The 18,245-nt window shown below is 37.1% G+C and overlaps 1 protein-coding gene across 1 annotated transcript in view; it reads right to left on the reverse strand.

Annotated features, from left to right (window-relative positions):
- The window catches only part of LOC126175586 (COP9 signalosome complex subunit 3), a 99,712-nt gene that overhangs the window by 18,143 nt on the left and 63,324 nt on the right, over positions 1-18,245 (reverse strand). The window contains exons 4-7 of the mRNA XM_049922446.1: positions 15,207-15,401; positions 14,895-15,046; positions 12,960-13,119; positions 12,754-12,867 (exon numbers count right to left, since the gene is read on the reverse strand). Coding sequence (XP_049778403.1) covers positions 12,754-12,867; positions 12,960-13,119; positions 14,895-15,046; positions 15,207-15,401 — 621 coding nt within the window. The remainder of the gene's footprint in view (positions 1-12,753; positions 12,868-12,959; positions 13,120-14,894; positions 15,047-15,206; positions 15,402-18,245) is intronic.

An 18,245-nucleotide genomic window follows, 5' to 3' on the forward strand; every position in this document is an offset into this window, starting at 1 on the left:
ACAATGAAATGAATGGACTGAAGCATCAAGAATTGCAACACCATCTTATAATAAATGACATCAAACTCAAACTAGCCATGAAAATATCACCCAATGAAAAGCGAGGATGAAAAAAAAGGAAACAATACAACCTAACAAATGAAGCATCCTGCTATGGCCTGACAAAAGAATGTAACAAACACAAACACACTGTAATCAGAAAAATGGATAACATCTGCTAATTTTTGCAACGAGAAAAAATACAGTAGACAATTCTGTTGCACGAATGGAAAAATTCGATTACCACCACCAGAAACACCTCCGCAGATTTTTACATTACATGACCGGGGAAACTCCAGAATCAAAACACTTTCTTCAAAAGATAAAAGTGTACAATGCCCACTTCCAAGTGATTGCTTTCAGAGTCATATCAATCATCAATAACAGAGATAAAACTCAATGTTTTTTTCCCATCCAATGACAAATCTGTCACATGGGATCATTACTACCACTACCCAACGAATACCATTAATTTCTCCTGGTATATTTAATCAGAAATGAAGAAACAGGAATTGGTCAACAATGAACAAATATCACTGGATTGAGACAAGTAGTAGTCTGAGATGCACAGAGGACCTTATAGAAATACAATCAGCTGATTCGCATATTCTAAACAGCACTAGACTGAATGATTTCTGATGACTATAAAATTATAATTCGAGCCAAAAAAAGACAACAAGGAGAACACGAAAGCTGATTTAACGCATTCAGATAGATTAAGTCATCATCATAATTGTGGACAATGAATACACAAGAGATGACATAACTGTACAATGAAGAAGAGAAGGACTACAATGCAATGTGGAGACACACCGTTCTTATGATGCCCTCTGATATCCATTAATATTTCTGCACAGGGGGGACAGATATCACTGTAATGTGAAACAAATCCAACGCTAAGCAGGTGTAGAAACAAATGAAGAAGTCACTTCCTAGGGGTTCTATGCTCACTGCTTAATGATGAGAGACACTGAAACATTCTCAACACTTGCTGTTTATTCCAACAATTCCCGGTCTATACGAGAAATGGAACGGATGCTTTACATAAGACTGAATCAAAAGAAACTGCACACAGAAGGATACATTAACCTTCAAGGCGCAATCATAAGTGACACAAACACCGATGACATTGGAACTATGGTAACCTTATCCTCATTGTACATAGGAAGTCTGAGACACATGCACGAACACACTCAAGATGCCATGACATACATAAGAAAATATGGACAATCTGACTTCTTCATAACATTCACATGCAACTAGTCATGGCCAGAAATCAAAGAATAAGTAAGATATGGACAAGCCCCCATGCACGATATGACATAATAGCCTGAGTTTTCTGACAAAAACAAATGAGAGCTACTGAAGTCATCATAAAATACCACATCTTTGGAACCGTTAGATGCTGGTTGTACACAATTGTATGGCAAAAATGAGGAGTGCCTCACTGATACAATCTCATATGGCTACATTCTACATGATAGAATTCATTCCACAGATATTGACAAAATCATCCAAGCTGAATTTCCCAATCCACAAGATGATCTGGAACTGTACAACATAATAGTGAAAAACATGATTCACGGACCATGCGGCCCATTAAACTTCAATTCACCCTGTATGAGTGATGGAAAATGTACTAATAAATAACCAAAACTACACTTTGACACCACACAAACCAGAGTTGATGGCTATCCCAAATACAGAAAACGATCACCCAAACACAGTGGCTTCACAGCAAAAATACAAATATGAAGCAGGGACGAACTGGAAATAGGCAATCAGTGGTTAGTACTATACAACACACTACTTTCCAAAATGTTTCAAGCACGCACAAACATAGAATACTGCAATTCTCTGAAATCCATCAAATATGTCTGTAGCTATACGAACAAAGGTACTGATACGGCAATATTTCAAACAGCCAAAGACAGCGAACAAGTAAACAGAAACGATGAGACCCTCATGTCACAAATTGGAAGATACACAAACAGTAATGAAGCAGCATGGCAGATTTCGCCTCTCCCATACCACAAAAGCAAACCAACTGTGCAACATCTAGCAGTATATTTGGAAAATGGACAGAGAATTTGCTTTACAAAAAACACTGTCAGAAACACCACAAATGAACCACTCAGAACACAATATTAACAGCTTTTTACCAACTCTGCCAAATGTATGCATTCACAAAAACATTACTATTTGTCGACGTCCATACCTATTATACATGGAACACAACAAGGAATTCCAGATCATTCAGGAATCATGAAAACAGGCACTCTACGCTGAGTATACACCATATGTCTAAATGCCAAATTTTTCTACCTCCAGATGTTGCTACACGAAATAACGGGATCGACAGGTTTCACAGATCTCAAGACTGTTGATGGGCTTACAGAGAAGCATGCCAACGCTTAAGACTACTGTAAAATGGCAACCACTGGGAATTAATAACACAAGAAGCCTCACTCACAGCCTCAGCTAAACAAATGAGAGACTTATTCGCCATAATTCTAGCAACATGTAACCCATAGACTCCAAAATAGCTATGGGACTCCTTCAAAGAGAGTGCAAGTGATGACATACTGCACCAAATCCGACAAGCTCATCCTGAACTGAGCATCGAATTCAACAATGGCATCTTCAATGAAACACTCATTTATAATTGGCAACCAATGCTGTACAATCGCAATAAAGTCATGAGATGTTCAATTGACTCTTTTATTAGAATATGGTATGCGTTTCAGGATTACACCCATGTTCAGACATCACAAACTTCAACTTCTTCCAAACCAACCAGGCAGAGTTCAAGACTGCTTGTGTGGTAGTTATAGTCATATGTTATTTGACACTCTCTTTGAGTTGTCAAGGCTGTATGCCTGGTTGGTTACGAAGGAGTTGCAGTTTGTGAGATCTGAGGATGGGTGTAATCCCAAAACGCATAATGTTCTAATAAAAGAGTCAATTGAACATCTTATGACTTTATTGCGATTGTACAGCATTGGTTGCCAATTATTAACATATAAATGATCGCAGGCCTCACACAGGATTTTATGTCCTGTATATCAAACACTCATTTGCCTAGAAGATAAATATTTAGCAATAAACAACCAGATCTTAGTACAACTTGGGATGCAGGCACCATGAAACGATTCCATCAGTGTGTTAAACTACGAAAATGCAAAAGAAAAAAGCTACAACATGAATGAACTACTTCAATACATTGCTCACAACAAACCACTCCTCAATGACAATCAAAAGTAAATTTACAATGTTATCATGGACCAAATTGACAACAAAACTGGCAGAATTATTTGCTTGGAAGCATCAGGCGGTACCAGGAAAACATTTCTAATAAATCTATTGCTGGTGGTAATATGTTCTAAACAACACATTCCACTTGTACTGGCATCATCTGGTATTACAGCCACACTTATGAAAGGATGATGAACTGTCCATTCTGCCCTGCAACTGCCATTGAATACAGTTGAAGAACAATTCCTGGTACGTAATCTCAAGAGCACCTGGACGGTGTGAACTTCTAACGCACACTAAAATTATCTTCTGGGATGAATGCAGAATGGCACACAAAAAAATCACTTGAAGTTGTGGACAAGACATTACAAGACTTGCGAGGAAACTCTGAAGTGATGGAAGGAGCTGTACTCATATTCTTAGGAAATTTTCGACAAACACTTCCAGTAATCCACAAGTCAACACCAGCAAACAAGATCAATGTGTGCTTTAAAAAATCACATCTCTGGCCACACACACAAACACAGCGACCAAAAAAAACTGTAAGAGTTGAACTACTGAAAGACAAAACAACAGCACATTTTGTTCAATAACTTTTACAAATAGGCAAAGGCACATATCCTACTGACCAGACGACTGGCCTCATTAAGCACGACAGTGATTTCTGCAATATAGCCACTGCTGAGAATGAACTCATAGGCCAATTTATCTAAACATTGTTCACAACTATACCAATCTGGACTGGCTATTTGAAAGGGCAATTTTGGCAACTAAAAAAATACTGTCAATGATAACAACTTTAATATTCAAAAGAAAATTCCCAGTGAAGAGAGAACATACAAATTGATCAACACAATGGTAAATGTTGAAGAAAGTGTGAACTCCCCTAAAGAATTTCTGAACTCTTTGCAAGTACCAGGAATGCCATTACACTGCCTTTGACTTGAAATTAGATCTCCGATCATACTACTCAGAAATCTCAACTCACCAAAACTATGTAATGGAACAAGGATGATTGTCAAACAGCTATTGAATAATATCATCAAAGCCGAACTTATGACTGGAAAGTACAAGTACACACACTATTTATCCCCAGAATACTGGATTGCCATTCCATTTTAAAAAGACTGCAATTTCCAATCAAATTAGCCTACAGTTTTATAATTAACAAAAACTGGAAGAACAAGCTTCAAACTATTTCGGCATCAACCACAAAGACTCCTGCTTCTCTCACAGTCAACTGTACATAGCTTCCTCTCGAGTAGGAAATTCAAAAAATTTGTACAAACATACCCCAGATAACAAAACGAAAAATGTTGTTTATAAACAAGTACTGTAAATAGTTAGAATATGTTTCCAATATTTTTTTTACCTCTTATACTTTAAAGTTTACCTTTTATTTCAACTAACACACAATCCCATATTAATTCCCTGAGCAAAGCCAGGTAACACGGTTAGTTAATTATAAAACACTCGGGCAGCCATTCTAGGGCACTGTTCAAGTGTGTCGGACTTGCAAAAAAATAGGATAACAGTGGATACTGAATGTATATAAATAAGGGCAGACAGTATGAAGCTCATTTGCACAGGTCTCAAGCAAAATCATGAGAGAAACTGAATAAGTGATTTACTTGAAATATAAATGAGAACATCCTTTGCTCCATTGAGTTGATAGTCTCCACTGCTTATAGACAATTTTTTGCAATCTCAGTGCCAGCCCATGAATAAATCATTCTCATCTGACACAAGTACCAAGGAATTGCTTCATATGTTGGTTAAATTTTAGCATTTTTTCTGTTATTACTGTCAGTTACATTTTCTGATTATATCTAACTAATTGAGATTTTCATGGAACTCCATCTTACTTGTTTCCAGCTACTTATTACTTATCTTCCTCCAAACTAACCTTATATTATCAACAACCTATTCTTCCACAGAGTCTCAGTCTCTCATAACCCACATGTTATGTGTTGCCTTCATTTTTTTTGTTTCTACACTATCCTTTCTTTCTGATGGTCACTTTGTAGTATTTTGTGTTTCCTCAGTGACTTCTACCATTCTGTACTTCAGGCTTAGTACAAATACTTCAAACATTTTATTAACTGTATCATAACAGAGATCTTTTATCTGCAGTACCCTTCAGTCTATGCTCCTTTTTTTTTCATTTCATTTCTTTTTTTGCCGTAAACTCTAAATGTTTCTAACAAACAAAAGAAATAAATGCAACATATTGCTTATGATATTACAAGTTATATTCTCGGCCACAGCCTGTTTTTGGTGTTAAATGCTACTTTGAGGCTGATCATGCCAACGTGTTCCATTTCTATCAAATCCTATTTACCCACTCTTCATTACAATTGATATTTTGTGGATAACCTTTCCTCACTTCATTTTGAACATACTTGAGCCTCAAATGCTTTTCGTAATCCACATAACTGAGATAATTTATAGTTTCTGATTAGTAAAAGATTACTTGAGAGCTCCATGTGTGCTGTCATGGCTCTTCAATACATGCATGGTTTCTGGCACCTGCTCAATAAATGTCACTTATCATTCAGCTTTTTCCTACTTTTTACCCCTCATTTACTAAATAACCTTGTAATTTCTACACTTCGTTTCTCATTACCACTTCTTTGCCTTTTTTTCTCCAGCCCCACATATTTTCACCTTCTAGAAAATTTTTAATTTTTGTCTCCTGCAACCCTACAATAAATTCTTCCCCTTCATTCTGTATGAATCATCTCAGCAACTGTTCATGCTTATAATTGTCACACCAGTCATTTTTGGTTTCTGTTCTAACAGACTGCTTTGTTATAAGAGCAATGCACTATTCTTATTTTGCTCCACTGATTGAGCTTTAGCTTGCATCATACAATCTCCTTACTCATAAAGACAGTAACACTTTAATTAGATACAGATTGTTATTGCTGTAATATACTTTTACATAAATGAGTACATTTTATTGGTTTAAAATGAGGATGTATCCACTTTAAGTATACAGTGTCTCCCTAAGAGACAGATATTGGTAATTTCATTTTTCCAATGTGTAGGTGGAGTCAGCCCAACTAATACTGCTCATCACATCTTCCATGTGGCTCTCAGTATCAATGGAAAGTGACAGTCTGTTTCCTGTCACAAACAAAATTACTTTTAAAGTAGAATTTTACATGCCCATTCAGCAGAGCAGTCCCAAATTAGTTCAGTACAATATTAATTTTACTCATATGTACTAAAAGGGATGGTAAAACAAGAAGAATAATCAGTACTCCAGCAGTGAATTATGTGCCACCGTGCCCCACATATTCTGCCACCGTCATGCAGCAGCGCTACTCAGTTGCTGACAAAGTGTGAGTTATTCTCCTTATTTTATTGTCCCTGTTAATCAACACTGACAAAAGGAATGTCACACGAGACTAATTCTGGATAACTCTATCAAAGTAGCATGCAATATCCCCACTTTAAAAACAATTTTGTTTATAATGGGAAACAAACTAATGCTTTCTGTTGACACTGGGTGTCACATGAAACATGATGAGTAGCATTTGTTTGGGCCAACTACACCTGCACATTTTGGAAACAAAATTGCAAATATCTGCCAAAACATCAGAGAAAGTGCACCCAACAACTCCTAGGAGAGACACACTGTGTTTGAAGAGAGTATTGTAAGTTCAGTGATCAGATATGTTCTGCGTCTTTATTTTACTTGAGAGCTGCTATGATGTGTAAGCTGTCCAGAAGTTTTCAGAAAAGTCCACAGTTAAATTGAAGTCAACTATTAATGAAGCCAGGCACCTATGTGGATGAGTTTTGTGGACTGAGGAACCTTTGCATTCATTATGCAGAGCTCTTGCCTTTACGTCTTGCTTGCTCCAATCCTCATTGCCAAATGACACACTCCCAATTAGTAAGATGTCATTTGCTACTAACCAAAGTAGCAGCTTAACTTTAATTTTGGTGTTGATTGGATTTAGCTCCTTTGGGAGTTGTTTCTAATCAGGACGCGGCTGCTCAACAATGCTCAACAGAAAGATAAATGGTTTTTGCAATAACTAACACCAAGATATTTTACATTGTTTGACTAATATATTCTCATTAAATGCAATTTTGAGGCAAACACTGCTTTCATCTGACACTTCTAGTTACTGTTTATCTCAACATGGGTCAGAATTCTTGGTATTACATCACATGTTATAACAATGGTGAACTCCCACAATCCTCACTGCAATCCAGTTTGTGGCTGGTTCAGTTGACGTGAACGCAAAAATATATGGCACTCTGTAAACTGTTATAAAACATTATCATTTGTCACTAATCAGTACAGTTTTGCTGAGGGTCAACCCATATCTGTGGGGATTCACTCAGCTGTTACAATACGAGATGTAGCTCATGCCTATGCCTGGACTTAATGACTCCTAACTCAAAGTCAACTGACATTTTACTCACTTAGCACTAGTGGCACTTGACAATCGATTTTGCCTGTCAAAAACCTGAGTGAGGTAAAAATGTGTTTATCATTGGGCACACAATCTCCAGTCATAGCTCTAAATAGTACAAATATTTAATCTACACTTGAGATTTCATCTAAAGTTACACCCGTCCTACAGTAGCTTTTTTAACAAGTCACTCAACAACTGCAGTATTGTTAGTATCACCTAATATCACTATGTGAGCTCACCCAAGTAAAGATGTGTCTTCTTCTTGCATTGATACCAGCACTTCAATGACCTTTTATGCAACAGTGTCATCAGTCTTACTCATACTTAAGTTTTTCACAGCTGTTAGTGCAGAATAACATAAGAAGTCAATGTCATCTGTGAGTAGACAGATAGTGCTTCTATAATCTGCATCACATAGGATGGTGCTTCTGTGCATAGAAGTGGAGCAACAGGGAAATGTGGAGGGGATGAGGTCAGCTCATGCTTGGCGGCACAGATTGGGCAAACAAAGTCTGCGTTGCTGAACTGTGTTGCTGCAGAAAACATTCAGTTTCATCTGCCTATAATACACTGTATTATACACTCAAATATCTGAGAGGAATAATAGATCTGAAAACCAATTTCAATCAATCACCTACATGTGAGAAATCTTACTTAACCTCTTACCATTGTGTCCAATGCTCCACAGCAACAGTCCACATGACGTCAGAAGGCGACAACAGCTGATACAGCTTTGTAAAGAAGTCAAGAACAATTTTTCTCAAACTGAAGATTGTCTAGCAAGAAGGTCATTGAAACTGGTTGCAACTGTTGTCATTTATTGCATTTTGGACTGTATTATAAGTAAAAATGTGATACACAACAGAATCAACTTCAAACTCAAACCAACTTGTCAACTGCTTCTACTTCACATATTTTCTTAAAAATGTGTATAGTGTGCGTATGTGGATGTGTTTGACTACAGTTAAATGTAAACCACTGTTCATAAAGAAGAATTACAAGTAGTAAAGACCGATGCAAAAGATCATCATAACAATTGTCAGTATATTGTATTTTTCGCTGTCAATGGGTGTTATGAGAGTAAAATAACTCATTCGATATTACAGTGAGAGACGGCATTTATGCTCCATTGAACAAACAAAAATTAACAATCTTCTCCAAGTAATTAGAGGGAATGCTGACTGATAATGTCAAAAACTATCAATATCTCATTAGGTAACCCTCCCTGTCATTTTAAGGCACTTTCCAATTTGTGCCTTGAAACTGACACAGATTTACATTCGAAATATTGGAGTTTTTGACGAATTTATCCGGCTGCATTCTCATGAGTAATTAAGAGCATACAACATGGTGGGAAAAGCTTACTTCTCTCTGGGCAATATGTTGAACATTATATCATGCGTGCTTCATAAGATACAAACTTCTAATCAATAAATGCTAGGAAGTTCTCATATACTATGTATGCAATTGATATGTTGACAAACATCTTGTTTAAACCACAGGCCTTTAAAACCAAGAAATATTAGTACTTTACTTTGTTCCAAAGTCTATATCATTAATACCATTGTCATTGCTACCTGAGTCCATGTCCGAGCCATCTGATTGTAAATTTAGGATGATATGTTTGAGGCTCATACCCATCTTTACCTCCCTATCACAGAAGCTTTTCAGTGCGTCACACACAGTGTGCCTACGTTGAAGCTGGATGTTGTTTTTCAGTACATATCCCTTAACCTGTGCCAAAATTAATTCTGCTCAATTATACTGACAGTGATATGTTGGTAAACGCAAAACCGTGAGACCACATGCAACTGCAAGAAAGTCAAACTTGCACATTATTTCGCATTTCTCATGTAAATTAATGCGTGACCTCCTTCTCTTGCATCATGCATGTTTATAAGGGATATGGTATGTGCTGCAACTACGTCACTTCTTGCATTTAAAAAATCTCTTCTTAATTCTTTTAGAATTCTATGCAATGACACGGTGCTACCTTTGAAGCCAGTTTTCTCATGTATAATTGTAACACGTTTCTGTGATGTTGGGTATTCACTACCTATATCCATTTCAAACACGGAGTGCTTTAAAATATCGTTGTCCAAACCACCCATTTGTGTTAAAGGTTTCTTGTGATTTCAATGCTTTCCAGATGACACAACAGTAAGTTTTCCTGAGGTTTCTATGGCTCTTACACTTTTGTTTATTATTCTCTGTACAGTTGTTATCTTGTCAATGCATGCTTCTGCAGTTTGTTCTCATATCTTCAAAATGCCAAAGATATGAGTCTCGCTTATATACACACATTTGAAGAAGTTATAAATGTGGTAAATAAACCTCGTTGCCTGCTTATGAAGCACTTCACCTTTATTGCCGCCACCTGACGCATTTATTTGGAAATTGCACTGAAAAATTTACAGATACACATGCCCAGCTATATTGCTACAAAAAAGTAACATCAACATCTGAATGAATAATTTAGTCACTCTGTGAATGAAACTTCACTGTTGTGAAGTATGGTGATAGCACAGCATGAGGGACGTGGTTGTTGCAGTCTGATTGTAACTTGTGGATAGCTGTTCGGAAAGAGAATTATCTTACTGGTTGCTAACAGTTAATGGAGGTGGATGCGCAGAACGACTGAAAATTTTGCTGACTTCCTACATGGCCCAAATTGTAGTGTGGTCATGAGTACTGCAATTGTGATACTTGTCTGTGTTCGTAATTTGTATAAAACGATCTTCAGCAAACTTCGAATGTAGAGCATATTTCCAATGGAGTCATTAATTTATGAGCCATCAGTGTGCCAATGGATTTATTTGTGATGCTCTCTTTAAAACTACTCCAAAATTTTTTATGTAATTGGGTACCAGTCATGAAAAGAATACCAGTTGTTGCTTTGGCCAGGAATAATTTTGATTGACTACAGTGTGTTACAAGTCACAATAGCCTCATAATCTTCCTGTATACTCTGAGTATCTAAGTGCACCGCTACTATGATGGAAGAGTCATAGTGACTCACAAATGCCCAGTTAAGCATTTTATAGTCACATGAGCAACTGGATCAGTTTTCTTTGATTTTTCATTTGATATCATTTCAAAAGAAAATCAACACAGACGTACTGTTATCATGGGTGAGTTGGAGACTAAATGAGCTTCAACCAACACTGCTTCAACACACTCATCACTTCATACTGACATTTGTTAGGGTTGGCAAAGTAGCTATCTGTAGCAGATTCTTAACAATCAATACTGTAATTAATGAAGCATAAGAGTTGTGCAGGCATTCCCTATCCACATCCCATCCTAGCTCTGGTTAGTTGCCTCATACTTGTGAGCAATGTGCTTTATGTGCACTTTCCAGGTTAATTTTTGTTTGATGGGGGGTTATATATCCATGGGGAATAGCCATTGAGATGTATAGTTACTTCAATAAGAGTTGTTTTGGGCCTAGAAAAGTATCTGGTTGCCTTCTAGAGAAATACTCTTCATGCAAATACATGCATCTGTGATTCTCCATGCTTTCCTGGTGGATCACATAAGGTAAATTCCACAATTTCTTGATATTGTCAGGCAGTTGCTGTAAGTTACTACTGGAAAGCAGTAAACGCAAATACAATAGTTTACGTATTGCAGAACTTTTACCTTCTATGGCAATATGTTATGTAGGCCATTAGTATAAGTACAAAAGGGTCATTAAAATCTAACTTTGGGGCAATCTCATATTCTTAGTTCTTGGTCATATTGCACATCATTCTATGACAAGGAGTAGTCAAAGAAAGTGAGAAAATTACAGGCACTTAGCATGTTACATGTCTATATTTTTATAGCTAGCACTGGTAGTGAAGCATTATTGTATGCACTGCTTGGACACAGAAATATTGTTAAAAGGTAGGTCTTTCTATGGAAGGAGGTTTATATGTCACTGATTAGAGGAACAAGATCATCATCTTTTCTTGCAAAAAAAGACTGATTACTAAGGAAAAGGTCACAATATTCAAACCACTACTCTAACCTGTATTGAATCATCTGCTCCATTATCTTGCGGAGACACTGTAGTTGTGTTACTGGCCAATAAGATGCCATTGAAACAGCTTGCTCCTTAGTTTCAGCATGGGTATTATCCTGCTTCCTCTTGAAAGCTTAGTATTTTAATGTTCAGTCCACTTTCTACATAAAATATATAATAAATAGCACCAAACTAGCCGATTTTGAAGCTCACCTTTCAAATTCCTCCCTCAGTTTCTGTTTCAATCATTCTTCTTTAACCATTCTCAATCAACAGTCTTTTGCGAGTCATCAATACTAGTGGCAGACCGTTGTTTGTTCTGCAACTTTTTTTGTCTTTCTTTCAACCAGACAAATGAAGAATCCCAAATCCCAAAAGATTATGATTCCTTTACATTTTACACAATTCTATTGGACCATAACCATCTCCAATATGAGTAAGTAAAGCATATACATCTACATTTACACAATCTGAACTATTAACAACCAGTTAATGAATCATTAAGGAATTTTGCACTTTTCCTGTCTATTCTTAATTATAAAAACACAATAAATAGTATATGGTTATAATAGAAGGAAACATTCCACGAAGGAAAAATATATCTAAAAACAAAGATGATGTGACTTACCAAATGAAAGTGCTGGCAGGTCGACAGACACACAAACGAACACAAACATACACACAAAATTCAAGCTTTCGCAACAAACTGTTGCCTCATCAGGAAAGAGGGAATCTGTATCCCTCTTTCCTGATGAGGCAACAGTTTGTTGCGAAAGCTTGAATTTTGTGTGTATGTTTGTGTTCGTTTGTGTGTCTGTCAACCTGCCAGCACTTTCATTTGGTAAGTCACATCATCTTTGTTTTTAGATACAATAAATAGTATATGTACATTCATGAAAAGTGGAATTAATCCACATGAATGAAGTACTGAAGTAACATATAATCAATAGAAAAATTATATTTTATTTATGTTAACTCATTTCCAAGCATTTGAAAACAGTTTTGGTTGTAACATACCTCTTCTTCCAGGCGACGCAGCATAGTGGGACTATTGTATTTCTCAGGGTCATCATGAAAAATAACCATGCCATCTTTCTGGTTTATTGTAGCAAATATATCACCGTCTTCTATCTTTAAGAGAAATCAAAGAACTGGGTAAATCACATAATATTTACTCAACCATCAATTTTTACTCAAATTCATTCTCATGTTAAAAGCTTTACCATGTTCAGTATGTATTTTTCTGCTTCTGCTGGACCTTTGAGCTGAACACGACTAGCTACATCTGACAAAGACAATGTTAAAAAGGTTTTGGTCAGCCTTTGAATATTCTTCTTGTACAGAGATGCTAAAACCTGCTTTACAAGACCTGCATTGCTATCTCTGTGAAAAGCAAAATACAATTCAATTAAATTTAATGATAGAAACAAAATTATAGGTTAACCAATGAATAAAACAAAAGGTAATATTGTATGTTGCTCATGCAACGGATGTGGAATATATGCATATATCAGGCAACGCAAAAACATATTAAATCAGAATAAATGCAATGTTTGGTTGTTAACTGCATGTGCACCTCAGTGACACTTGTGGGAAAAGATGAAATATGTCACACCTCCATGACTACCGGTCATCGTGAAACATCAATGGCTCTTTGACACATCCTTTATCAGCCTTTCCTCTCTTTGTTTCCATTCTGCTCTAATATATTTGTAATTTATCAGTAATTTCTCTTTCTTAACTACACAACATTACTAAAATGTGCACTATAATTTGGCATTTCTAGCGGAGAGTGTTGAGAGTGACAGAAACGTGTTCCACACTCCACAAACTACTCAATGGAACTGAGTGGAGAGGAGAGAAGAATACTTGCCTTGCTTCTCTCTTAGTGCAGGTAGTATACATCTGTGTTTTGTGGTTCTATAAAAACAAAACGGACATACTGAGGTAACAAGCAATCAAATGTATTGTGTAAGTAGAACTGAAATTGCCGTATACATTAATGTGTTCAAAAAGACATTTCCGTAACTATATTTATTGCTGCATCTTACATATCAGTGAAATGAAACGGCATTCAACAATAACTATTACAGTATAATGCTACCACACAGAATATTGTTTGACAGTAACTGTAGTGGCCAGAAACAAGTCAATCTCTGTCCAAGTCATATGACTTATACCATTTCCTTTGTTCCCATCACCTGCCACTAATAATGCTAAGTTACAGTAGGCACCCAGAACCCTCTCGGGATTGGGTTTTGCTCTTAGTTTGTGAAGTTCCCTCTCCTTACTCCTCCTCATTTCACTCTACACTTTCCTCCCACACTTATGACTTTCATCCATCTTATTTCCATGTTGTAAAAAATTACTTAACAATGTCAAAAACAATAACAATTCCATGGCAGCACAAAAATCGGATGTTATTTTCATAACAAGACTTAAATTTTAAAAAATAAAAAAAATAACAAAATTACATAATTTGAACATTAAGGAAAATTCAGCTGAGCATTTAAGATTAATTATTTATTATAACTTTTCTTAAAGCTGTAAACTGAATTGGGACAGATTACTACTCGTCACATACAGGAGGTGCTGACTGGCAGACAGGCAAATTAAAAGTAGGCTAGCTATCAGATACAGTTCTCCTCCAAATTTAGAAACACACATACATTCATACACACACAGGGCAACGGTTGTTTCCAGTCACTGAGGCCCAAATGAAGCGAGTAGTGATCCCCATTGGGGTGGAGGAAGCTGCAATAGTGTTGCCTTTGGGCATATGCAGGGATGTTGTGGGCTTCTAGGTGCAGCAGCATGAAGCTGTGATGGAGGGAGGGGAGGGGGAGGAGAATGGATCCACAGAAGGGGTAAGGACTATGCATATACAGTGGCAGATGGGGGGGGGGGGGGGGGGGGGGACAGGAGGCAAGAATCCACCGTGGAAGCAGGGGAGGGCACACAGGTAGATGAACAACAGAAATTAGTGAAGGATGAGGTCCAGGGGGTTACAAGAATCAAGGACATGCTGCAAGGAGTGTTACCACTCGCACAATGCAGAAAAGCTGAATGCACCCTCTTCTTCTTCTTTCTTTCTTTTACAATATTCCACTCTCCACTATTTACATCTTATCAAATTTATGAAAATGTACAATTTTCACCTGGCAAATGTCTCCTGATATTTAGTGATTGTTGCTTTCAGATCATCCGAGTTGTTGGTGCTATAAGATGATGCTAAATCATGATAAGCTTGGCTCAGAGGCTTTATGAATCTTCCCACAACTTGTGATGTATACTTTGGTATATTCTGGACCTGGAAAGTTTTAGAGTAGAAGGTACAACATGCATGTACAGATTTACTCGAATAATAATTATAATTCTTGGTTGAAAACGGAAATACTTTTGCTTGCAGATTAGCAAATTCAACCAACTATGACCTGGTTTCAATATATAACTGCAATGAATATACTTACCTTGCCATGTAGTATAAGCGATACAAGGATATATTTCTTGTAAGCCTCCAACATTACATGTGACACTGCCATAGCTGGGGTGGTAATGGCTACTTCAAAGAAATATAGAGCCCTATCATAGTTTTTAAGTGCTGCATAGATCATTCCACCATAGTAATAATACAGAAGGAAGTACTTAGCATCAAACTGTCCACCCTGAAAAAAAAAAAAAACAGTCATACAGTAGGCAGAGTACAGACTCACAAACCAAAATCTGACATCCACTGTAAAATAATAAGATCTATGAGTATTTCATTATTCTAAAATTATATTTCTAGGAAAACCATAAATAAAAATACCTAAGTTCTCTAGATTATCCATTACCTTACTACTTCTTAATGAGATAGACTGAATGAGGTAATGCTATCTAAGTTTGATATGAGCATGTTGTTGTTGTTGTTGTTGTTGTTGTTGTTGTCATCTTCAGTGCAGAGACTGGTTTGATGCAGCTCTCCATGCTACTCTATCCTGAGCAAGCCTCTTTGTCTCTGAGTAACTACTGCAACCTACATCCTTCTGAATCTGTTTAGTGTATTCACCCCTTGGTCTTCCTCTATGATTTTCACCCTTCGCACTTCCCTCCAATACTAAATTCATGATCCCTTGATGCCTCAGAACGTGTCCTACCAACCGATCCCTTCTTCTAGTCAAGTTGTGCCACAAATTCCTCTTCTCCCCAATTCTATTCAGTATCTCCTCATTAGTTATAAGATCTACCCCTCTAATCTTCAGCATTTTTCTGTAGCAGCACATTTCGAAAGCCTCTATTCTCTTCTTGTTCAAACTATTTATCGTCCAGTTTCACTTCCATACATGACTACATTCCAATGAAATACTTTCAGAAAATACTTCTTGACACTTAAATCTATACTCGATGTTAACAAATTTCTCTTCTTCAGAAACGCTTTCCTTGCCATTGCGTCTACATTTTATATCCTCTCTACTTCGACCATCATCAGTTATTTTGCTCCCCAAATAGCAGACCTCATCTCCTACTTTAAGTGTCTCATTTCTTAATCTCATTCCCTCAGCATCACCTGATTTAATTTGACTACTTTCCATTATCCTCGTTTTGCTTTTATAGATGTTCAACTTATATCCCCCTTTCAAGATACTGTCCATTCTGTTCAACTGCTCTTCCATGTCCTTTGCTGTCTCTGACAGAACTGCAATGTTGCCGGAAAACCTAAAAGTTTTTATTCCTTCTCCATGGATTTTAATTCCTACTCCAAATTTTTCTTTTGCTTCCTTGGCTGCTTCCTCAACATACACATTGAATAACATCAGAGACAGGCTACAAACCTGTCTCACTTCCTTCCCAACCACTCCTTCCATTTCATGCCCCCTCGACTCTTATAACTGCCATCTGGTTTCTGTACAAATTGTAAATAGCCTTTCGCTCCCTGTATTTTACCTCTGCCATCTTCAGAATTTGAAAGAGAGAATTCCTGTCAACATTGTCAAAAGCTTTCAAGTCTAGATATGCTAGAAATGTAGGTTTGCCTTATTTAATCTATCTTCTAAGATAAGTTGTAGGGTCAGTATTGCCTCCAGTGTTCCAACATTTCTACAGAATCCAAACTGATCTTCCCTGAGGTCGGCTGCTACCGGTTTTCTCATTTGTCTGCAAAGAATATGCTTTAGTATTTTAAAGCCGTGACTTATTAAACTGATAGTTGAGTAATTTTCACGCCTGTCAACACTTGCTTTCTTTGGGATTGGAATTAATATATTTTTCTTGAAGTCTGAGGGTATTTTGCCTGTCTCATACATTTTGCTCACCAGATGGTAGAGTTTTGTCAGGGATGGCTCTCCCAAGTCTATCCAGTAATTCTAATGGGATGTTGTCTACTTTGGGGCCTTGTTTCAACTTAGTCTTTCAGTGCTCTGTCAAATTCTTCATGCAATATCATATCTCCCATCTCATCTTCATCTGCGTTCCCTTCCATTTCAATAATACTGACCTCAAGTACATGAATGTAGTGTTCGCAATTCCTCACATATTCACTGAGAATGTTTTTCAAGTATTTTTCCAGCTAATATGTAAATGCACCACTAACTACTGGTCTCAGTGAACTTCAGGAGGGCCATATAGTCGTGGTGGTACAGCTGTTTGTGCTCTTAATGGTGTTATGAGGTGAAACTGACAAATCTGGGAAGAGTCATCATCTTCATTTCTATTTTATTTGTGGGATTGAATCTTATCTCTGTATGCAACATTATTCAGATGGCACTGGGACCATAACAATGCCCTTGTCTGTTGGCAGAATTACAGTTTCCTTGTCCTCTGCAGATTTCTCTATGATTCTTGTTCTTCGCTGCAGATGTTGGATCTTAGTACTGGTGCCATGGTAAGTACCCTACAGATCTCACTGTAAACTTCTACTTCTGCTTTTGATGAGAGCAAAACTGCAATATGCTCCATGGTGCTGAAGTAATCTGATATTGATAGCGTTTTTTCATCTACATCTACATGGATACTCTGCAAATCACATTCAAGTGCCTGGCAGAGGGTTCATCGAACCACCTTCACAATTCTATATTATTCCAATCTTGTATAGGGCACGGAAGGAACGAATACCTATACCTTTAACAAGGATCTTCACTGTATCCTTCTGCAGATGTCTGTTAGTGAGATTAATTACTGTACAGCTGCATGCTTCACATCTAGGCTTCTTGTGCAATCAATCGAATTCTGATTTCTGGCATGCAGATATTTTCAACTGCATTGATTCTGTATGTGACTATGTCATTCTGTCAACCAAGTCCCAAGAATCTGCAGAGAGTGTAACTGACATGTAGAGATGGAGATGAAGAAGCTCTTTTGAAGTGACATGTAGCATTTGTTGGGTGTAATTAATTCTCTCTCATATTAATACCAGGTTTGCACAGCACATAATCCTATTTGCCACTAATGTTAATAGATGTTTGACTTCGGTAAATGTAGTGAGACCTTGTTGGAAAGGTCAGCTTCCTAAGAAGTTGACGTTTCTTCTGGTG

The sequence above is a fragment of the Schistocerca cancellata genome, chromosome 3 (assembly GCF_023864275.1).
Source record: "Schistocerca cancellata isolate TAMUIC-IGC-003103 chromosome 3, iqSchCanc2.1, whole genome shotgun sequence".
Taxonomy (NCBI): domain Eukaryota; kingdom Metazoa; phylum Arthropoda; class Insecta; order Orthoptera; family Acrididae; genus Schistocerca; species Schistocerca cancellata.